The sequence below is a fragment of the Xiphophorus hellerii genome, chromosome 13 (genome assembly GCF_003331165.1).
Source record: "Xiphophorus hellerii strain 12219 chromosome 13, Xiphophorus_hellerii-4.1, whole genome shotgun sequence".
NCBI classification, from domain to species: Eukaryota; Metazoa; Chordata; class Actinopteri; order Cyprinodontiformes; family Poeciliidae; genus Xiphophorus; species Xiphophorus hellerii.
The window spans coordinates 3,923,838-3,947,889 of record NC_045684.1 but is presented as its reverse complement, the minus strand read 5'-3'; the positions used below and the strand labels follow the sequence as shown (position 1 = coordinate 3,947,889).

General features: G+C 39.9%; 2 protein-coding genes across 4 annotated transcripts in view; both read right to left on the bottom strand.

Moving 5' to 3' along the window:
- Nucleotides 1–3,231: 3,231 nt before the first annotated feature.
- On the bottom strand, nt 3,232–13,278 carry LOC116731198 (uncharacterized). Of its 2 annotated transcripts, XM_032580808.1 has the most exons (3): nt 12,650–13,278; nt 12,202–12,304; nt 3,232–8,941 (listed from the first exon to the last, which is right to left on the bottom strand). In XM_032580808.1, the coding sequence occupies exon 3, from the start codon at nt 8,511–8,513 to the stop codon at nt 4,368–4,370; it is 4,146 nt and encodes a 1,381-aa protein (XP_032436699.1). In that variant the 5' UTR covers nt 8,514–8,941; nt 12,202–12,304; nt 12,650–13,278; the 3' UTR covers nt 3,232–4,367. The 2 variants fall into 2 exon arrangements, with proteins under 2 accessions (XP_032436699.1, XP_032436700.1); XM_032580809.1 differs by lacking the exon at nt 12,202–12,304.
- A 1,076-nt stretch (nt 13,279–14,354) lies between these two features.
- Nucleotides 14,355–24,052, bottom strand: part of shisa7b (shisa family member 7) — a 41,097-nt gene continuing 31,399 nt past the window's right edge. For both annotated transcript variants that reach the window (XM_032580974.1, XM_032580975.1), the window contains 2 exons: nt 19,455–19,836; nt 14,355–18,699 (listed from right to left, as the gene is read on the bottom strand). In XM_032580974.1, coding sequence (XP_032436865.1) covers nt 18,243–18,699; nt 19,455–19,836 — 839 coding nt within the window. In that variant the 3' untranslated portion in view covers nt 14,355–18,242. The remainder of the gene's footprint in view (nt 18,700–19,454; nt 19,837–24,052) is intronic.

Below are 24,052 nucleotides of genomic sequence, written 5' to 3'. Positions count from 1 at the left end.
TTAACGAATATTTATTTATTCTATCTTTTAAATCGCTTTGCACATTTCCACATATTGGACCTTTTTCTAAAATGTTTATAAAGCAGAAAGTGAGGTGGAAACTTACATATTCATACTTATTTATCAATGCAACTCAGTTGACTTTGGAATATTTTTCTTTATGCAATTTAAAGTTTTTAATTATTATTTAGTTAACATGCAGCGGAACGCCTGTGTGCCTTTTTTCCATTGTATTTTCTTGGGGTGAGGGTTGAGGAAACAGCAAAACAGCAACTAAACAAGTCAAAATATGTTTGTATGTCTTTTAAGACAATAACAAATATGTTTATAAATGTTTAGTGTTTAGGTGTTTTGTAATTGTTTTATTTTCTTATTCATTTCTGTTAATATTTAATTTAATTTTTTTTTTTTCCAAAAATGCTAAGTTGATCTGTTTAGATCTTAGTAACATGCGTCAAACAGAATATTTTCAAGAGTTATATGTCTATAGCTTCAGACTTGTTTGCAAACTGGATTGAAATGCATGCAATTTAAATTAATTATGTCCAGTTCATTTGAATCATATATGATTTTAATAATTCAATAAAATTGAAAAAATAAACTATTTTTTAGTAAATTATTATAACTTTTTATTGGAAAGAAAAATAAAGGGAGTTGTGCATTACCAACAACCAGAGTCTCCACTAGTTTAGGGGGGGAAATTGAAACAAATTTATAAACACTAAACTCCTATGTATTTATGTTTCAGTATTCATGGATAGATTTAGATTTTTTTTTTAAACATGAACTATTAAAATAGGCAGACATACATGTTTTTTGAGAGAGTCTCAAATATTTGTGGATTTGAATATCTGGGGTCCACTGTACTTTATACAAGACATATTGAAAAATACATGTGAAGCATGGCACTTTTGATAATAATTTTCTGCCAGGTAACTTATTTGGCCCATATTTTTAGATATTATGAGCTGAATATACAGCAGTCTAAAAGAGATGAAAAAAGTTTACAAAGAAAAAACATTTTAACATGTCTGACTTCATTATTAACTTTAGGAATACTTAGCATACAACATATTATAAAAACCTGTCATCTTTCCAGGGTTTTTTCTACCGTTTCTTTTTAACAAGATTTGTTTTCTCCAGGTTTTCTTGAATGCAACATAATTAACATAAGCATGGCGCCTCCTTGAAGTTCCAGCGAATAGCGAGTGTTTGCTGGGTCGGTTGTGCTCCAAACATCGGCCCCTGAGCTGATTTTTCACTCCACCCCTCTACTCTTTTCTCACGCTGTCAAGTAAACAGCAGGACACAAAGCCGACGCAAACACCGCGGACTGAGAATATATCATGAACCAGACGCACGACGACGACTCTTTCGCGTTTGCTATTGATCTGTGCCTTCAATTGAATATCTGTATCCACATTAACGAGTCAAAGAAAACAGATGTAGCCACTTCGCATAAGTGGAACAATATGATTTGGCACATTTAACGCCGCCGAGGATACCTACACAAACTCCGATGTGTTTCTTAAGGTTGTGTCTTACTGCATCTGAATAAAAATCAGTGATATGCCCTTTAATCTCGTTTAAAAAGACCGTTTGAGAGGCGGTCTGTGTGCTCCTCGCGCTCTCAACTCCGAACAATCACATGTCCTTCGCACGCGCCTCAGCATTGCCTACCGGCTACAGCGTCGCACGGCCATTGGCTGAATCTGGGTCACTCGCAGCCGATCTTAGCTTCCCATTGGTTGAAAATAGGTCAGAGTCCCCGCCCAAAGGTCCCCCCCTTGCTCTAGCCACGTGAGGTTTGTTTAGTTGTTTTTTTGTTTTTTTTCTTTGGAGGCTCAATTAAAGATCACATTTACACGCTTGTCGACTTCCTCAAACTAAACGGTTTAAAAGGATTTAACATTCAAATAAGACTTTACAGAAAAATAGAAAATAGTTGCAATTGTGATGTGATGTTTCTTAGATACCATAAAGAAAAAAAAAAGTCTTCTGTATGATTTATAATTGATATTTTACCTGTTGCATTTTGGCTGTTAAGTCACATAATTTGATGATGTACACTATATTACCATTATTGTTAATTTTGTTTTTACATATTAATTTTGGAACTTTTTGTATGAACCTACATATCAGATGCAGCTGTTACACCTGAATTTACCCTGCGTGAAACAATAAAGGATACTTCGATTCTATTCTAAAGTGCGCTTACGGCAAAGTTTTTAGACACCATCCTTTATTGTCCCTGAGAAAATTTATGACTGGAAAACCTGAAGCTCTAAGAATTTAATACAGCAGCTGTTGCACCTGTTTTATGGGTCTCGGTGTCAAATTATATTGCTGCTACACACTGTGTGCATAAGGCAGGGGTGTCAAACTCCAGTCCTCAAGGGCCGGTGTCCTGCAACGTTTAGATGTGCCTCTGCTGCACCACACCTGAATAGAATAATTAGGTCATTAGCAAGGCTTTGGAGAACTGATCTACACAAGGAGGAGGTAATTAAACCATTTTATTCCAGCGTTTTGTACCTGTGGAACATCTAAAAACTGCAGGACAGTGGCCCTTGAGGACTGGAGTTTGACACCTGTGGCATAAGGGAACACAAAATGATCACCAGGGCCGAAATAGACTGCTTTACACACACTTTAAACACCAGTCTATGTACGCTGAAATGTTTTACATCAACAGCTTTGTTTGATCTAACTTTCACAAGAAGTTTCAAATTAAAATTCTATGGATTTCGTCGACGGAGCGAGCCACTACTAGCATTGTAAACAGCACCATCTAGTGGCTCATTATTGGTAATGCAGCACACAAAAAATTTGCTTTAGGCTGCGTGATGGCACAGACGTCTGCATAGTTATAGCTGGTCAGGATGGAGGTCCTGGATTTGAATCCCAACCTTATGGAGCATGTATGGTGTCTCCCCATGCATGCATGGGTTCTTTCCAGGTGCTCTGGGATTCTCCAAACAGTCAGAAAACATGAGCCTTAGATTAATTGTTCTCTTTAAATTGTACCTTGGTGTCTCCTTGTTGTCCTGTGAGACTAGTGACCTGTCCAATGACCACTGGAAATGGGCACCAATTCAAAGGCATTCAGAAATGACACTAGCAAATGCTAAATAAAGCAACAACTTAATTAATACACTGTATAAATTATAAATGTAGAAATACTATAAAAAGTGGAAACAATTAGATTTACCAGAATAAAACTTAAGAAAAGACATTTCAGGTGTTTATTCAAGGTTTTTCAACAACTCACTTTTAGGCAAAGGATAGTAATTTAGTCATATTACATGGTTTAGTTTTACAGAAAAAAAATGGATAAGCACTTCTGGACAGGACCTAAATAAGAACTATGTGTACACGTTTCTGTTACAAAAATGGAGCCAAACTGTGTTTGAGCAGGTAAACGGAGTTTCAGGTAAAAGTAAGGGAGGGATGATCACATTGATACATATAATTATGATTTTACAAACAACGTCTCAATTCGTCCCCTCCCACACTTAGAATAGCAACGATAAGATAAATGAAAACTGGGAGTAAAAAACAGCAAATAATATTTATATATAATAAAATATAATACTAATTGTACAGTACACTCGTTATTTCTGTTGTCCTTTTCATATCCTGAAAGAGTTAACAGCTTTAGTCATGTTTGTGTTTCATTCACACATTTTTTAAAAAAAGTAACAAAAGTAGTGTACAGTATAAAAACAGTCGACTAAGCTTTTGTGTTTCAGCTTCTTTTCCGTAAATCACCTAGCATCAAGCTGTGCCACTTTTGTGAGCTACTTGGTATTAGATCCTAAAGAGATTAATTTATATTAAGGGGAAATATCTCAGCATAAAAAGTGAATCTGTTCAGTGTAATAAACAGAGCATTAAATGAGGACTACACAGTATAACTATGAATAATGTGATAAAGAATAAACTGGTACATCAATCAGCCCTATGATAAACATCCGATTTTTGTTGATGCACAAACACAGCAAAAGGGATTTAGAACAAGACAAACATGATGGAAATTACTGACAATTTTCAAACAGATGCTACAAAAAAAAAACATGATCTTTAGTTCCTTTACCTTTGAGGAACAGGAGGCAGATAGTTTGGGTGGTTTTGATTTTAGGCCTTTAGAAGTCCATGTCATTTTATTAACCACCTCTGCTGTTGTACTGGGATTGTTTAAAGGCTTGTCCAGATAAGGGAGTGGGGATAGTCTGGTAGTTGAACTAAATCTTCCCCTTTCAGTCCCCACCCTATTTTGTTAAAAACGTGCTAAGATCTTGGATTATTTAATAAAATATAAACATCAAAAAACAATCTAGTCTAAAAAAAAAAAAGACAGTTTGTGTTTACTGACTGTACTCAGTCAGAACTGTTGATCTCTCAGGCTGGGCCAGACCCGGAACTGTCAGCGGGACTGGAGCGTGGTCACTAACTGACACTGATCTCATCCTTGTCAGCTCCCAGTTTTCAGCAACGCTGCCAGTGCTCGCCCCCCGGCAGGAGAACCTGTGGCGGGCCAGGAGACATGGGTTCCAGAAGCGATGTTGGCATTTGTGGCACTGGAATGCAGCCTGCTTGAGATGGTGACTCCTGTGTTTCAAGGCTTTGTGTAATGAAGTGGTGCGTCGCCCACACACCTGGCACCGCAAGCGGGCGTGACGCCCTGAGTTTCTCGGTGGGTGTCGGACGGCGTGGTGCACCAGCAGGGAGCCCTGTTTTGCGTATGTGGCACTAGGGCAAATGGGACAAGGAAAGCGCTTGAGGGGGACATCCATAGAGGTGAGCCCTGTGACTCTGACCGCACCCCCGCACCATGACTTTACTTTCATCACCCCCCCCTTCATCCTCAGCTGGGCCAAGAGCTTTTTCCTGTTGATGTACGCCTGCAGTCTTCCCTTTTTCCTCCTCAGAATCATCAACTTCTTGCGAGTGTCTTTACTCAAAGGAACTCCCACCAGCTTCCCGTCTCTCATGATGCTGTGGATTACGATGCGCCGTTTTTTCTTTCGGTGCTTTCTTGTCTGTCCATGGCGCTTTTGGAAATTTTTTGAGCGGTAGTGAAAAGGGTGTTGCAACTGTTGTTGTGGTTGTTGCTGCTGCTGTTGTTGCTGCTGCTGCTGCTGTTGCTGTTGTTGTTGTTGTTGCTGCTGTTGCTGCTGCTGCTGTTGTTGTTGTTGCTGCTGCTGCTCAGCAACTCCCTGTGGGATGTGGGATGATCCAGCATAGTTGGAACCTGAACCGGAATCATAAAACAGTGGAGAATATCCAGAGGGTTGAGACTGGTTGACACGTTGACCATTGCGGTCAATGCCATGTTGTGACAACTTGTGTCGCACCAAGCTGTTGGAGTAGGCAAAGGCTTTGCCGCAAACTTCACATCGAAAGGACTTCTCCAGGCCCACCCCACCGCCGTGGACAGTCTGTTGATGTGCTGTCAGGTGGAAATAGTGTCGGAAAGACTTCCAACATACTGTGCAGGTGTAAAGCCGCTGAGAGGGAGTGCCAGATGTTGGAGACTTCTCTTCTTGGGAGCATGATGAGAAGTAATCCGAGTTTCCAGAGTTGGCAACTTGACTGATTGCAGCAGCAGCTCCACCTTTAATTCTCCGACCCGTGTTGTCAATTTCCCCTTTTCTGTGAAGCTTTCCATGCCGAACAAGGCTCTGTGCATAGGCAAACAACTTCCCACAAAGGTTGCATTTGTAGTTCTTTTGACCAGAGTGTACGGTCAGATGCTTAGTGAGGTGAAAAGGTTCTCGGAACATTTTTCCACACACTTCACAGGCGTGAGGTTTCTCTCCCGTGTGAACCCGGTTGTGGCGCCTCAATGTCTCCGCCCTTCTAAAGCGTTTGCCACAGATCTGACAGCCATACGGCCTCTCTGAGCCGTCCCCTGGAGGTGCTGGACTCCTCCTCCTCCTCACAATAGTGTTTGGATCCCTTTTTTCTCTGGGCTTTCGAGGCCTCCGAGGCTTTGTGTGGGGCAGGCTGGGGTGGGTCAAAGGCATGGTGGAACCGTTTAGGCTAGTTGATGATGGCCCGCTCATGTTTCCAAATCCCAAACCTCCCAGCAGACCTCCAATGATGTCTCTCCTTTCGCCTTCTCGACTTTCCGAGTTAATGTCGCAGGAGGCGGCGGCGGCAGCAGCAATGGCTGACATTGCACTGCTAGTGACCTCATCCTCTGAATCATCCAACAAGGAAGACAAGGGAAGGTGGGGCTGCTGCTGTTGTTGGTGGTGGTGATGCTGCTGCTGGCTCTGAGGATGGGGATGAAGAGTTGGAGCTAAAGGGGCTTTCCGTAGAGTTTGGCCAGTCATTTCATTGCCTAATGTATTCTCTGAGGAATAGAGCGTGGAAGACTGTGGACGCCTGTAATCGCCGACCCCACTATTGTAAGGCGCCTGGTTCTGGTATCGATTTCTGGAATAATCTGTTGCATACTTGTCAACTGTCATGCCAGCCCCATCAGTTGAAATTCCTACCCCACTCTCTGCACTATTTCCCATTTTACTGCTGCTTGGGTTGGATGTTGTATTCCCCCCACCGCTGGACCGATTTTTGGAGCTGCGGGGAGGTTTGCCACAAGCACCCGAAGCAGCGTGGTTGAGCAGAGAGGTACTCTCACGGAAACAACGCCCGCACGCCGGACAACGAAATGGCTTCTCATCATGAATCTTCTCATGTCTTGTAAGCGACTCCCGGCGGTTGAATGACTTTTGGCAAATGCTGCAAACAAAAGGCCGGTTTTCTGAGTGGGTGACACTGTGCTGGATAAGGTGACCTCTCTTTTTGAACCTCTTCCCACACTCACCACAGCAGAATATCCGCTCTGGGCTTGGAGAGTTACAGTCCGACTTCCTACTTTGGCTTTCTGGTGTCAAGCCATGGCTGCGGAGATGCCTTCGAAGGCTGGAAAGGTGAGTGAAGGTTTTACCACATTCACCACAGTGGTACAGGGGTTCTGGTTCAGGCTGCCCAGACGAGCTGCTATGACGTTCTTGTGGTTTGGACAATTGTTGGTTGCCATTGGCTACAAGCACAGAAGTGGAGCTAGAGGATGTGGAGGCTGATGAGGATGATGAGACAGTGGAAGATGACTGCTGCTGAGAGGAAGACGAGAGGAGAGAGGAGTGCTGTGTCTCACTTCCAATGCCACTTAGCCCAACACCCCCGGATCCCCCTCCCACAAGGCCTGAAGAGGAGCTCTGAGTGTGCCCACTTGAGCTGTTGTTATGGCAAGTCGTTACACTGCTGCTGGTGTGGCTGTGACCGCTCTGACTGTGGCTGCTACTTTCAGATTTTCTCTGGGGCAGATAACCTGCCATTGCCTTCTTCCTCCTGCTACCCCCACTTGAAGCAGATGCAGACGAGTTGTCTCCTGATTTTGTTATATCTTCTTTAGATAGAGACAGGTGCAAGGGCAGGGGGAGGGGAAGGCCCGCCTCCTGCTGCATTAATGATGCTATCTGGTTTGAGGAAAGTACTGGAATGCTTTGGAAATCAAAGCCACTCAGTGGGGCAGGCTGAGGGGCTGGGTGCAGGGGGTGCGGGTGGTGAGTGTGGCTGTGTGGATGAGATAAGGCATGAGGGGTCAGCTGTTGTTGTTGCTGTTGGGTCTGGGGAGCGGTGTGGCTGTGAGAGGAGTGAAGGGCAGGAGGAGGGGCCAGGGCTGAGTTGGATTCAGTCGTCCCCTGGCCAAGACCTAAACTAAGGTGGTTGTGAGTTCCCTGCTGGACGAGGAACTGCTCAAGGCTACTATTTGTTGGAACACCAGACAGAAAGTACTGGTTGGCAGCAAGCATGCAGCTGAACTGTTGGTGGAGGCTGCGGGGATCGGACTGGCCAACCAGGGGGACCGCAGTGCTGCCAGAGGGGTTATTAGAAGCTGAAGCTGAGGTGGAGGGAGAAGGTGAAGACGAAGACGGACCGGGTGAGGGTTGAGGAACAGAAAGACCAGGATGCAGCGGAGGGGGGGGTGGTGCAGGCGTGACCCCAATAACTCCAGCAGCCCCTCCACTGCTGCTTCCAGTGAAGTCAAAACGCCCCATCCCAGAGTGGAGCTGCTCCTGAGCAAGAGCTGCCTCAGCTGGATGAAAAGGCCGCAGAAACTGGGGATATCCAGATGAGGAACTCCCACTGCCACTACTGCTGCTAATCTTACTGGACTTCCTGGAGCTGTGGGACGATGAGGATGACTGGCTTTGGTGGGAGATAGATGGAGGAGGGGCGCTCATTTTGGCAAATAATGATGAGGAGTCAGCGAAGGCATTGCTTCGAGAGCTCTGGAGGGATCCTAGCCCAAGACCGGACAGCAGACTTCCAGAAGTATCAGCAGAGGGTTGGTGCTGCTGCTGGAGCTGCTGCTGATGCTGCAGTTGGACTTGTTGGTGGCTCAGTTGTCTTTCCAAGCCAAGCCCTTTAAACTGGTGGGCTTGGTGTCCACTTAGCATCTCTAAGATGTCCATGGGGTACTTGCTGAACTGAAACATCTTTAAATATGGCTGTGACAAAATGTTCAGAGGGCAGAACTATCCCTTCCACTAATTCTATAAAACCAGCAGAGCCTTTAGTAACCTCTGGGATAGTAAAACTTTTGTTTCAGCCCCAAGCTTTGAAGGAGCCACTTTAGTCCAACAACAGTTAATGCTTCATTAGTTCTCATAAATGTTTCACTAAGTTTATTTTTATTATGGGGTGAAGCCTTCAATTGCTTCAGGTGGGAGGTTATATAAAGGGTCATAAATAGAAAATTTACTAAATTACATAAAAGTCTGTAGTGTGTCTTTAAAGTGTTCCATTTTTTTAAGTTGAAGTCAGGCCAGGCGGTCCCACAGAGTGGAGTGTGTTCATTTTTCTAGAGGAGGATTAATCATCTCTTCAACAGTTTTCTGTCATCATATGAAAACCTCTGGGTAGCCTGAAGAAAAGAAAAACATGAAATCATTAGTGATTCTGTGCTTTGATTCTGATCAAATGAACAACACACAGAATGCAGTTAGTGACTAAAGCTTGAAGCATAATGACTCAATAATAAATCAGTTAAATTCAATACAGATAGAATCCTACCAGTTTCAAATTAAACAAGCATTTTCGTAGGTGTTTTATTAAAGTAATAAAAAACTTACTGTGTAGTTTTGACACCTAGTTTAGACCAGAATGTTTCTGTCTTAGTGAAACCACCTTATAAATCTAAAAGCTTTAAATATTTGAAGATAGATTAGGTTTTACACAAGTATACAGGTAAGATATTTTATAAAATATTCTTGAAAAAGCATGTTCACATGTCCTCTGTATTCATTTATTTTTAGGTGTTTTCTAATCATAGTTAAATTAAAGGCATAGTTTATATGCTACTTTTTTTCTTTGCTACTGTGATATGTTTTTGATGAAACATATACAAGCAAGAAATTTAGCCTAACACGAGGGATGGGTGATATGAACTTTTTATTTTATTACAATATTTTGTGGAAATTTGGGGAGAATAAAAGAAAGGGTTTCCACTTTTAAACAGGTTTCTTCAGGACACCTTAAAGAAAAGAGATTACTATCACTAAAACTGCATTTAATATCTTTTTTAATTTATTTATTTTTATTGATGCTGTCCTGGAACAATAGAAAAAACTATTCTGACAACACCTTCAGTTTTGGGGGGTTTTCAAACATCACTAATTGCTGTCTAATGTCATAATAAATCAAAACTTATATCATGATTGATAGCAATACATGATGTGACATTTGCCTATGAAACCCCTAAACACAATGCAATAAACAATCAACCACTTTAATAAGTCATTTTCTTTCAATTTATAGAAAAATAAATTCAATGGCAAATAAGACAACTCCAAACTATACATATAACAAAATCATAGACCAAAGAAAAAAACTAATTCTGTTTCTAATCAGACACTTTGCTGTTAAAATGACTCCCTAAAAATTCATTTACAGTGTTGATGTGTATAAACAACAGCAACAGCAATATTTTATGCATACTTTGATATGTTTTTGATACAAATTACATGAAACCTCCAGTGTTTTTTGAGACATGGCATCTCTCTGCTAACCAACTAGAAATGAACTAAACTATCAAAACCATCTGACCATCAGTCCAAAAGTTTGAGCCTCATTTAAATGACTTACAGAGTGAATGACAATTATCTCTAAGAGCCACTAGCAATATACAGTAACCCAGTAATCAAATGCTGACTGAATCCTTTGTGTGTCTTTGATACAGTAATAACTGTAATGCAATGCATTACCCGCAAATCATAACTGGCTGAAAGTTAGAAAAAGTAATTATTTTCATTGTAACTGTCACACCATACCCGTTCTTCTTCTTCTACCACAGCAGTATCTTGATGTAAATCTTTTAAGTCATCTGCTCGTGCCTATTAGTCGTGACTTTTCCTCCAAATGACACACAAAAAACCATCCATCATGTGAGGGTTAAATCAGCGCTTATTTCTGACCTTTCTCTAGCTTTCTGCAAAGCACTCGGCATGGAAACGTCTCCCTTGAGACAAAAAGCACAGAGGCCAAACAGTCTTGAGCGTGCTGTCACATCTGTGTTCGGTTTGAAGCTTGGCGGAATGACAGCAGAGGCTCACACAGTACAGTTACATTACTTTGAAGAATTTTGTGACAATGCAGCATGAACTTTGTGCTGAAACAGCAAAAATAAATAAATAAAAAACTGCTGCCAGAATCCACCAGGAACATAAGAGAATAATTATAAAAAAATCTGAAATTAAAGGGAGCAGTAATAACTGTAGGAATAGAGAAACGATGGGGAACAAAATATGGAGCAAATGCTACTACTAACGAGGAATCTGAGCTAATCCTTGTATTTTACAGAGCTGCAAGTGTAATCCCGAAATTAGGATTTTTTTTGTCTGATTTTAATTTTCTAAAACCACAAACAAATGTTTATTATACACTCAATAAAAATGTTTTACCTACATATGTAATTAGTGTTGTCAACTTAATATAAGAAGTACAGCTAAAGTACAGGGTACAGCTAAAAGATCATTGGACATACATTGACAGAAAATAATTCAAATATAAACACACAAAAACAATCAGTCTGGTTCTGGTCTGTTTTCAGATGATAGATTGATAATAATGGTCTAGATGAGGCAGAGCATGCTGATCCAACAGAAGCTAATGGATTCATATTAATTATCACATTAGACTTTTTACACAAAAACATATTTGTATACAATACTAATGAATTGCAAATGTCAGAGCTGTGGAGCTGAAGCCACATTATGACAGGATGTGCATCTCCAATATACAGCACTGTTTATGAAATCCAATCAGAAAGCGCCCACTCTGGACTGTAAACAGTGCTCACCAAAAACAATTAAAAATTGTGATGAAAGAAAAATGCTTGAGGGAAATTGAGATTAATAATGTAATCTGTGTAATCAAGTGGTCTCCCTGAAGTGTGACACACTACAGAAGTTCAGAACAGAAGAAAGAAGAGATCAAACTGTTGCTGAGATACAAAAACATTTGATGCAACTAAAAATGTGGCTAATTTTGTAGTTAGTTTAAAAACTGAATTCCAGTTTAACACGATAGTATGTTGAATGTGACTCAGTATCTTCATGTAACAGCAACAGCTCATGCATTAATCTAAAACAAAAATCTCCCAAAATGTTACCAAGTAAACATTTTGATTCACACCTGCAGAGTCAATGCAGTTTCATAGCATCACCCAAACTGTGCCAATAAACCACATTGTTTCGCCTTGTCTACAGATTTTAGTGGATATGAATCACCTAAAGAAAGATGACTAATTTAATTTCTTGTCAAAACAAATTATACTTCTTTCACTGCAAGATAAAACAAAAAAGGCAAGCACAACTGAACCTGATGGGTGTTAAGAGGGAAAATTAGGGTCTTGTCAGAGAGTCCAGCCTCCCTTCACAGTCTCCATTTCTTTCTGGTGTTTTCATCTTGTCTGAGCTGCAGATTAAGCGCCACTCTTTTCAAAACAAACATGCAACAACTGTTCAGATACTTGCAACATGCATTGATTTACGTGCTGAATTTGCTATCCATTCACATATTAAACCTCAACATTTTCAGTGAATGATACACTGACAACAACAGATGCAAAGATTTCTCTCTAGATCTGCAGCAATGGGACTGTTTACATGAGTGTTTGCATCTCACCGGCTAATCCACAGATCCGAAACTCCAGCTGCGTGTTAAGAAGAGAGTGGGAGAAAAAGAACACATCCCACTCTGCCCAAACGGGATATCACAGCTCGACAACCTTAAAAAAATAATCATATCAGGGGTTAGGTCGGAGAAATAAGTCAGCAAACCCTGCTAGCATCTGTCAATAACCTCGGCCAGCTAACGTTGACTGCAACAAACGCTACTCTACCGCAAAAAAGACATACAATCAAAATGTAGTGCCTTTCTATGAAGTGCAACACTCAACTCTATTTTGTTTTGAATTATATTTTAAGCGCTATGTAAAGCAAATAAGCAAATACAATTCAGAGCAAGAAAACGTTTTCTAGTCAGAAGCTACATGCTACCAACTTAGCAGAGCCGTTAGCTTCTCTATGCTAATGTCAGTCCTGCTGGTAGCTGCTTTTGTTTATGTTTTTACCTTCCAAAATACGAATCCTGGTTGGAAAACGCCGCTGGGAAACCCGGCGGTAAAAGTATGAGGGCATGGGGGAGGACGTGCGCTCTGAAAGCGGGGTCCCTAATGCCCGTCACCGGGGCCTTTTTCTCCATCCGTGGAAAAGCACCGTGAAAGGCCCGGGATCTCCATCTGCCCAGGAGGGCTACTGCTGCTGCTGCTTCTTTTCTCTCGCTAACAAAATCGCTGGCCTGCTCCCGTTTTGACCATTGTTTGAGTCCAAAGTCCTACACCTCGACTGACTCACTGCCGCTCAACGCCAACTCGTCCTCCTTATTTTGTCTCGGTTGTGGTTTTCCTGCTTTTCTCCCTGGCTTCCAGCTTCCCTCCCCGCCTCAGCTGCTTTAGGTGTCCCCCTCCGTAGACGACGGTTCCCCCGATGCTGCTGCTGCTAGCGGTAAAATGGTAGTTTCCTGTCTGCATAATGGTTCCGGGTAGAGCCAAGCAAAGGTAAGTCTGTCCGACTGGAGTCACAGCTATCAGATCCGATCCAGCATGATGCTCATGAATTAATGAAGCTGTGTGTGAGAAAGGCTGTGCGGGTTCATGCATCATGCAATAAAAATATAATTGCGTGCATTCTGACACTTTGTGTCATCAAGCTCCTGGGTGTGTGTGTGTGTGTTTTCACACCAAGAGTGCAAAATGTTAATTAGTCTATTGAAGATGCCATCACGGCGCATGCCAAGGAGCATTGTTTGGTGTGTGTCAAACAGGTTTGTGTGGTTGGTATCTTTTTTGCATTTCAATGAGGTGTCCTCTTATTGAGCACTCATGAAAATAACTTGTTGAATGAACATTAAAATAATGCGAGAAAAAGACATTTTTTTCAACAATTTACACCGCTTTTATTATAATGTGCCTTCGATTATTTTTCTCAGAAGTGGGGATTTTCTAAATGTGAGGTCAAAAATAATCAAAGGGATTGATCATTGATCTTTTTGTTGTTGAAAATTTTCTTTCCTATTTAGAAATACAGAAAGCCTCCAAAGTCAGAATCCAAGTAGAAACACATATTTTCTGTATACAAATTAACTTGTTCGTTATAAAGTGCATTGAAATTGTTTTATTAATGTTTTATACTAATTAATAAACAGAACTGAAGCTGAATTGAACAACCCAGTATGAAGTGGCTGTCATCCGTATTTCTGCGTTAGATTTCTGCTGAAAGTCAGAGCTTGGATCTCTTTCTATGGGATTTTCACTCTTCTGCTCAGGAATACAACAGAAATGCTGATACTCTGTGAAATTTGGAGGTTGCATAATGGATAAAGACAAAAAAAATTACATTGCAAATATGCAATATAATTAAGATGGGAAAAAGCAGTAAGAAAGAAGCTGACTAACATAATTTTACATTTTTTTATGTTGAGCAACAATATTGTTTAATTCTGAAACAAAAATGCAAGTCAATCTTTTATTTTTTTTTTATCTTAGTTGCACAAGCCATTTTTCAAAATAACAAATTTACATGGAGCCTTAAACCAAAGTAAATAAAAATCTGAATTTTTCATTTATTTTCATTTAAACACCTTCGCCTTAGTTACCTTTTTTATTTTGAGTGTGCAATATTCTTCCTCTTTCCTGCTGTACATTGCCCAGCTGTAAAACTGTAAAACATTTTTTTCCTAATGTAAAACATACTTTGAATCATTACAGACAAATTAGATTCAGTTGGATAATTTTTTATTATCATTTAAACAGTATGATTTCTACAAATGCAAGAATTTCTCACCAATAACAAAAGGGTTGCACATCTGTGAGACCGTTGTTGGGATATTCTTGGAAATAGACATATAAGGGAATGTTCTAAATAATTTATCATACAGTTTGAGGTATGCAGAGTAGCTTTGAGAATACAAATATGCCCATGCCTCCCCTCCCCCCATGTGGTTAACACACTCACACATAAATACAGGCACACAGCTTCATCGGGGGAACTGTTAACTCAACATGGAATACAACAGTAAACAACCTTTGAAATTATGAGTAGAAATGAGTGAGACATCAAAAGATTGAATTCATATTTCATTGATTTTTACTCTCAGTTTTTTAAAAAGCAACTAAGACAAGACACAACATATTCTTTTCAGTGACAGCAGTTGTTGCTTAAAAACATTTAAATTAGGTTTGATCCCCCTGCAAGAACTGCAACTTTTTTTTCAAACTTCTATGCCCTTAAAATTCTGTAAAAATGAGCACGTAGGAAGAAGCTGCATTAAAAACCTAATCTGTCAAACATCAGCGACAAACTGATGAACCATGCGATAAATCAATGCACTCGGCTATTACAGGTCCCTATAACTGCCATTACTTATCACCATATAAGTCTTTAAAAATGTACATTTTGAAATGTTTAAAAAGTCCTTGCTTTGGTGAACACAGCTCAAATTGAAGGGGTGGGAGTGATCAATGTCCCTCTTAAAAAACCAGTGACATTAAAAGGGACAAAAACGGAAGACCAAAAAAAGCACAAGCAGGCTGATATGAACAACAATTGTATTTTGGATCGAAGTATCATCTTCGTGATCGATTTCAGTCAAAATGAGTGTCAGCATTCCTATAACAAAAATGACAGGGATTCTAACACACGGGTACGTAAATTTTAAACAGACGCATGTGCAATTAGGTACATACACGCCATGACATCATAAGTCAGCAGCATGACATCTCTAACACTGGCTGCTGACATCATCATGCGGTCCGTCTTTTCTCCATGATTGCATCGGCTCTTTTTTGTTCCCGTGATTACAACGGTTTTGCTTTTGTTTTTATGTGTTTTTTTTTTCCAACTCTACTAAAAAGTTGTAAAATTGAAATTTCAGGCATATACATTAAAATTCACAGAGATTAAAAAAATAAATACATGTTTAAAAGATGAGATCATGATAAGAGTGCTCACTTTCTCATTTGGGGAGGTCAGGTTTTTCTTCTTTTTTTTTTTCCTTTTTAAATCAAACCGTTAACACATGAGAACATAACATAGAACACTACAAGTGGCTGGCAGGAAGCATCACTCAATCAGTGGTATCAGTCTTTATCAAAGTATAACTTCACTATGAAAAAGAAACCCAGCCAGTATGGCCAGAAGGTCCATCTTATCGGCAGAGAAACAAACAAAAATCCAAAAATATGACATCTTTATGGAAAGCTTCCTCCCCCATAGCAATATTCAACAAAATTATATTTTTACACAAAGCTTTTTTTTGCAGAAATCCCCTGCATGTTTCTTTTCTCTTTACACGTGAAGAAATCTGTGAAAATAAGCACGAGCATGCCTCCCGACAGATACAAGAGATGAAAATGAGAAGCAGACACTGTTTAGAGCACAGACACACAAAGATAAATTCAGTTTAGCCCTTAGTGTGAAGTGTCCATTGTTCCCCCGCCTCGAACCCGTCTGCCTTCCTTCCCTTGGTGCGAGGTGAGCAGCTGAACTTGCAGGAAGCGTGTGGCGTCTCGGACAAACGGGAGGGTCTGTTCTATGCCAGTGCGCTGCAAAAAGAAGCCCTCGACTTTACAAGTTACTTGTGAAAAGTTTGAAACATGGCCGGGGGATGTTTATTCACAGATCGGTTCCTTTTAATGAGAGGTCTAATTCAAAACATTCTCACTATTACGTTTCATAAATGTCGTACACTCACTAGAATCCACTGTACAAGGCTTTAAGTTAGCTTAAAACATGGTTACATACTGAATGGTAATTTCAGGGCCCAGTCACACAGGCATCACTGAATTTGTTTAAGTACCTGTAATAATTTCAGACTCCATCTATGCTGCTACAAGTATTTCACTTGATATGTTGCGGAAAAAACAGTTTTTTTTAAAGAGCTTTTTTAAAATTCTCAGTCCAAATAAGAAATTTACCTTATCAAAAAAATAGAAAGAAAAGAAATCCCACACTGGACCAATAGGTGCCAGTATTGCTTACATTTTAAAAAAACATAATACGAAAGGAAGAACAATGTGAGCTGGATATTGATCATTTTACACTTATGTAACTTTTACAGCTCACTTTACACCCGACGTTTTGCGATTAAAAGAAAACATGTCCAACAAATGATTTTTTTGCGTGATTTCATACGTCTTTTAGGAGTTGATGCATACCTGCTTTGACCAGTGGTGATTTAAAGTAATTTTCTATAATTTACTTTTAGTCTAAAAGACAAAAAGGTTGTCATATGATATTCTAAACATGTTTTTATCCTGTTCAATTAAATACAGCAAAATTAAAAACTCATTTTTTGGGCTCATGAATGCATCAACATACAACATGCAAACTTTAGATAAAATTGTGGGAAATATTTGATTAGTATAATTGAGGATCATCTTGTATTTCTCATTTGGAGTAAAAACTACTACGTGTAACATGTTTTCTATTTCTTACATGTAATTGTTAAATTAAAAAAAAGTCTACATAAAATTATCTTCCATTTGTTAAAGTCCTGAAATTGAACATGAAAACTGTGAGAATGAAACAAAAACTGTGACTTGGCACTAGCTGGTCAAATCATGATCTGTGCATCTTAATCATGTGACTGTGATTTATTGGAAACAAGAAGAGAATGAAACATAATGAACATAAAATAAACATGGCAGAAAAACCTATTAAAAATTTTCAGACAACTGATATTTTACTTTTTGACGTGAGACTTGATTTATTAAAAAGATGAAGTATTTATTTGGAACACTGGCTTGATTTTGTTGTTTTGTTGTGAAGTGCTGGTGTGACTGGGCCTTTGTGGCAGCAGCATGAGTCGACGGTGTTGTTTTTATTTCTAAATTTCTAATCTTGAATTACTGAAGCTGTAAAGTTGTTGTCAGTTGTTGTCAGATGACAGTTAACTGCACTTGGCTCGAGTGATTCAGCAGTTTTACATTAATAGTCCAATCACAACTACAGAAAGCGATGATCGTCTAATCCAGCCTTTAAGTTACAAACCGGCCGGCTTTGAGGATAAATACGTGTTTAACTAAGTATACACAAAATCCTACAGGGCTCAGTCATGTTAATGTAATCAATATCGAGTTATTTTCATACAAAAGTAACTTGTTTGGTTCTAAATATTGTTATAAATACAACAACAAGCAAACCTGTCCCTCTCCAGGCTCGGTGCTCTTCACCATCCACAGTGGATTCAACGACAGATGAATTTCTGTCAGAGCACTCGAGGATTCAGAGGACAGTGCAATAAAACTCAAGGACTACTCAACAACTCGGTGGATATCCTTCAATAAAAGTCACAGCGAATACCCAGCAGCCTCTGAGCTGCATTTTTTTGCTCTTTTGATGAGGATTTTTTTTCTTCCTTTTGCAAAGAATGGCTGAATATTCTCTTTTTCAAACATAAAGTGACAAGAGGAATATCGGCTGGCTTTACTAACATGAATGGTGTCATCAACCATTGTTTTTTGGGGAGAATTTTTTTTTAAAGGTTGAGCAGCCAGCTGGGGTTTAACTCATTTCTGTTTCTTCTTCATCTCTCTTCTTTATTCTTCCGCTGATTGGTTCCTCTCCACATCCTTCACCTGTCCTTCTCCTCTCCTTCTCCTTCTCTCACACCGTCACCTCGTTCTTACTTCCAGTCCGCAATCCCTGCCCTCCTCCGCCTCCGGGGATGAAGTGAAGCTGTTCGATGGTGTTCTGCCTTTTGTTGGCAAAAGCCATGCGCCGGGCGCTGGGTTGGCCTCCGATTATCCCCGCCCCTCCTCCGCTATGGCCCCCGTGGGAGTCCCAGCCGCCATGCATCCCCATCACGGGCACAGCTGTGGAGCCGCGCTCGTGGTCGTGGCCTGATGTCGGGTGGGAGTTCATCTTGATCATGTGGTGGCGGTCCATGGACGGCGTGGCACAGATGTTCTGCTGCGACTGAGCCTTTTGGTGGTGGCTCAGTCGGCCCATGGTGGGAACCATTCCGCTCCCACCCCCTCTCTCCATCGTTCCCATCGGCAGACCCATCGTCATCAGGTGATCCTCCAGACGGTCCGGAGAGATGAGGAGACGCTCATGAGACCTGAAAACAGAGCGCCATTTAATTTGACTATAAACATGGCCAGGACACATACAGTGCCACGTATGTGATTTCATACGTCTTTTAGGAGTTGATGCATACCTGCTAAATTTGATGAGTGAATCAGTTTTTTTTAATCACATGGATGTTTTTATTAAATGAAATGCATCAGACTTATAGGCGCACCAAGTTCTCAAAAAACAGGATTATTGAGTTTATTGCGTAATAATGTAGATGTTAAAATACATGTAATTAATTAATCAGCATTAATGCGATAAAGTTCCAATCTTATCCTTTATATATTTAATATTGGTTAATATCGGTTATCAGACAGATAACCGATGTTGCATATTTCAAGATTTTACTTCTCTGACTAGCGTCGAATAGAAAGAAAATACTACATTTTAAAACATTTATGAAAGCATTAATTTAGGAGTAAACACAGTTATGCAACCAGATTATTTAATCTTATTTCTTTTTTTCCTCGAACAGATGTGTTCATTTTATCATCTTAACTGACAGGCCAAAATTTCTCTGTCTTGGAAGTCCACCGGTGTGCGTCTTCACCTTGTCAGACTTTTGAAACTTTAATGAAATCGTCTAACTCCTGCCTGATATTTCTTACAGTCTGCTTCCCTTTGCTATCCTTCCTCCATCCTTTCTGGATCACATCTCATTATGATCCGTCTTCCATCTTCTCTGATCTCATTTCACTCTCCAAGTTGTCAGAACTGATCATCTCCTGGCTCTAAGCTCACCTGCGGAGCGTCTGTGACGTGGAGCTCCTATTGGTATTCATCATGGCTTTATAGTACTGGTGCTGCTGGTTCTTGTTCAGGCGGGACAGGGTGTTTCCCTCCCCGAAGGCCAGCAACTGGTCCTGGGATCGGACGCGGCGAGGCGGCCTGTCAAAGGTGGAGCTGGTGTAGGGTGTCTGGGAGGGAAGCGGGTACGGGTTCGGGGTGGAGGTGGGGATGTGGAGGTGTGGACGGGATCCATGGAGGGGCAGGGTGCCCCTGGATCCCAGTGTGTAGTCGCCCCCCCAGGGCAGGTGGTGCTGCGAGGAGTGGAAGGAGGGTGGAGCGTTGTTGGAGCGACGTTTGTTGCTGTAATAACCCGAGTATTCATCAAGTTCTTTCTCTGTTGCATAAAAAAGGGAAAGAAAGAGAATTTGTTAAATGTAAACAAACCATTCTCTTCGATGATAGATAAGCTGATAACATGAGTTATTATCTTCAAACTGAGATAAGTTGTTTCACAGTGATCTCAGTGTGACTCATCTTATCCATGAAGTGGATGTTAAGTAAACATTAACAGCATCTAAATGCATTGTAATTTTGTTCTTTTTTTTGCTAGTTTAAAAGTTTAGGCGTGGCATTTATACAGCTTTTCCAATTTAAAGCCTGGAAAAGGTTTAACAAGCAAGTTGATCTGACAAAAATAATGATAAAAAATGTGTAAAGTTTTACTGTTTTGTTATACTTGTTTGAAATCACTTAACAAATTTTAATAACAAAAATCAACATGAGTAAATTCAAAGTGTGGTTTTCTTACGACAATACAATTTGTAAAGGGAAAACAAGCAATCTGAAGCAAAATAACCAACATGACGTAATTATCCTCTCGTTAAATCATGAATTCAATGTGGTTAACCACACTGCCCAGAGAGTTCAGTTTCACAAGCCAGATCTACGCCTGACTGGTTCCAGATCCGTAGAAACGACTTGCAACATGAAACCAACTAAAACTTCTCAAAAAGGGACACATTATGCTTTAAGTTTGCCTTAAGCATATAGTTAGACCTCATCCTCAAATCTTCTAATGTGTCTTGGTGGTCTGAAAAAGTGAAAAAAACTTAACACCATGGAAAATAACTGACTGCTTGGTATAAGCAAAGCGACTAAAGGGATCTTCCCTTTACAGCTATTTTGGTCTCCAGTGACACTGACACGAAAGGCAGAAAAAATAGAAAGTTGAAAAAGGAATTGCAGAAAAAAGTAAAGAAGAAAAGAAATTAGAGACAAAAGTGGCAAACCTTTAGAACAAAGAATATGATGTAAAAACAATGGGGAAAGAAATGCATGGAGTGTGGCAACAGAGGGGAGGTAAAATCCTTTGAGAGAGGAGTATGGGCAGCAAACGAGGAGATGAAACGTAGATAAAAAAATTACAACGAGGCATAAGAGAATAAAACATGAGAAAAGTCCGTGTAAAAAAAGCACAAAGTAACAGAGGTTGAATGAGAAAGGACAGCATAGAGAAACAAAGTCAACAGAGACGAAAGTCTTCATTAATGGAGAAATAACAGTGTTTCTGTGCTTTCTGCTCCATACCCCGAGTCCGCTTTAATCTTCAAAGTATTTCCATGGAAGCAGCTCCGCAAGAGCCAATTTAAAACCTGACCTTTAACCAGCTAGCTCTCTACCTCTTCCTCTCCTCTTGTCTTTTTTTCTCTCACCTTCTCAGGCCTCTTCCTTTCTTTCTATTTGTTCCTCTGCCTCCATCTCCCCTTAATTTCCGCCAAATGTGGAGGTTTCAAGTCTACCTTTCTTTTGCCTCATTTCCCTTCTTTCTATTCTTCCTGATGATCTCATGTCCTCACCCTGGCCTCCCTCTTCTCTCTTTGCTTGCTCTGTTTAAGGCCAAATTATCTCGAGGGTTTTTTATGCCTGGCCGCGGACAAAGAAGCCTTTATCGATGTCGTTTCTGCAGGGAAGCACATCAAAAGCAGCAGGTTTCATTCAGCAGCAGCTGAGTGGCCGTTTTTCATCCACTCTGTGTCATTCTGACATTTCACTCCCATCCTGAAAAAATAGTTCCACAAAAACTGTTTGATGAAAATAGGTGGGTTGTTTTGCAGAAAACCAAAAGCAATGCTTTAATTCATTGTGACAATGATTCACACTGTCTGAAGAGGTGCTATGCCAGCTCACGCTATAGATCAGTCAGTTCATGAGATCTTTACTCGCAATTAACTCACAATAAATTAACATGAATTCACATCATCTACAGTAAGTACCTTCAAATATTTTACAGTCTTGGATGACACAATCAGTTGTTAGCTAGCACTGCTAGTGCACCTCATTTGTTTTTATCTCTCCTTTTTAAATTTGTTCGTAAGCTTAGAAAGATGAGCAGAGAGACGTTGGAGTAGGGGATATGATTCTTATCCATTATAATCGAAGGAATCCATCTTGATCTCTTGTAGCATAAAAAAACACTTTCCAAGCACTAATTAAAGATAAAAAATATTTAATAATATATTATTTTCAAAACATTTAGCTTTATGGGACTGATAGGACAGCTACATTTTCACACTTGAGTGAATATAATTTTTTTAATTTATCTGTAGATGTCTAAAACTATATTTTGATGTCCATGTTTGGCCCTAATAAATGGAAAATAATCATGCAGGGAGTAAAACTCAAGATTACTGAAATTTTATACCTCATGTTCATCAGAACTAAGCAGGCACAAGGGCACACTGACACTTCACAAAGAAATTGAAAAATAAAACCTGTTTTTTTTTTTCTTCCAAGATTTGCCTGTTGAAAGAAATAATGTAAACAGAAGTGGATAATATGCACAGTGCAAAATCGGACAAATTCTTAGCTAATTTTTTAAAGAGTTTATTACTTAAAATCACTCAGTCAGGGAATATAATCAGATTTTTTTGTGAGAAAAAAATATCAAAATAAATATTTTCATTGTTTGTTTCTATATGCTCATAAAATCTAAATGTACACACATATTAACCACTGTGTGACTGTTTCTAGCTATGAAACGGCGCTGTTATAGACTCATTACATGGAGTTCAAACAACAAAAATACCTCTCAGAACCCTGCTTGGTATAATTTAACAATTTTGTGTGATTTACAGTCCCTGAGCACTGCATGCAATGCACTTTTAGTTGTTTGTTTATAAAAATTCACTTCTAAGAACAACGCTGTTTTGGATAAGTACAGGTTTGTTTTAGGTGAAACCAGTTCCATGACTAAACTCTGAAATTATATCCTTTACCCACCAGGTAAACTAATAATATTTATATAAAGCATACGTGTATATTTAAGTGTCCACAATTTGATCCACCCTCCATTAAGCTTTGTGGCAACATTTAACATGCTATTCATTTTTTCCCCACTAGCTACCGTTGTTATTTGTGGCTTTTGTTAAGATCCTTCATTGTAAAGAGTATAATCATTACCAGCCAAAATAATAGATGAAAGCAGCTTCAATAAAAGCATAAACACACCAACAGAAATGTTGTTCAATTAGAAAAATAATGACAGTGAAAGAAAAACTTATGCAAAAGTTTCTAAAAGTGAAAATATTGGAGTCTATCTGATGGTAAATTGCAGGAAAGATGCTGACTATTAATAACTACTCCACACAAACCTCTGTTATAAATATGATATGTAATATATAAAAGATTTGAAGCATTATTTGTAATTGTAAGCAAATCTGAACTACACTGTAACTGCCTATAAGTCGGCATAAGCCGTATAACTATTAAACTAAAAATGGGAAAGGAAAGGCAGAGTAAAAAAAAAAGAAGAAAAGAACTAAGATGCGAATTACTGACTGGAGTCTTATTTTTGCCAGGAGTCAGATCATCGGTTGTTGAATACGAAGAGACCTTTTTTCCCTTCTGTATTTATGGAGCGTTTCCCCTTTTGACTAAATCGAAATAATAAAGAGCCTGCTCTCGATTACGCCTTCACATCATTCCATCCATGTAGCGCCGTGCTCGTTGAACACAGACTCATAAGGGTCGACCCTCATGAAGTAACCATCCGTCACAGGCCTGCAGGGCGACTCCCCTCCCCCCTGCAGTCCTCGGCCATCACAGAGTGAGTGAAGTAAAGAAAGCAACTGCCTCGAAAATCGTTTCCTCCTCATCGAAAGCAGCCAGACCTCTGCAGATGCCCCCTCCCCCCATCTCTTTCCACAAGTGCCTTCTTCCACTTTCCTTTTTTTTTTCCCCGAATGACCTCTGCATCAGCATCTTCCTTTATCTTCTACCTTCATGCCGTATCGTCACTCACCCTGACAGCGCCTCTAAAATCCCCCTCTACTCTCTCTCTTCTGATCAACCCTTCTCTCTAAATTCACTCGTTCATCCTTTTCACTCCCATCCTTCTCATCTGTGCCACTCCCTGTTGTTAGCTTTATACTGCAGCTTTTCTTTACCACTTTCAGTCAAGCTTTCTGTCATTTCTTGACATAAATCCTCCTGGAATGATCCACAAAGAATGCAGCAGATTTCATAGCAGGATGATCAACAAAGCTGCTGACCTACAGTAAATGGGACTTTTATATAACCTGTTTTGCATCCATAAATCAGTACATTTATAG

Bases quoted from the DNA above. Each gene is read 5' to 3' on its own strand.
- LOC116731198 (XM_032580808.1), bottom strand. From the start codon at position 8,513: ATGTTTCAGTTCAGCAAGTACCCCATGGACATCTTAGAGATGCTAAGT.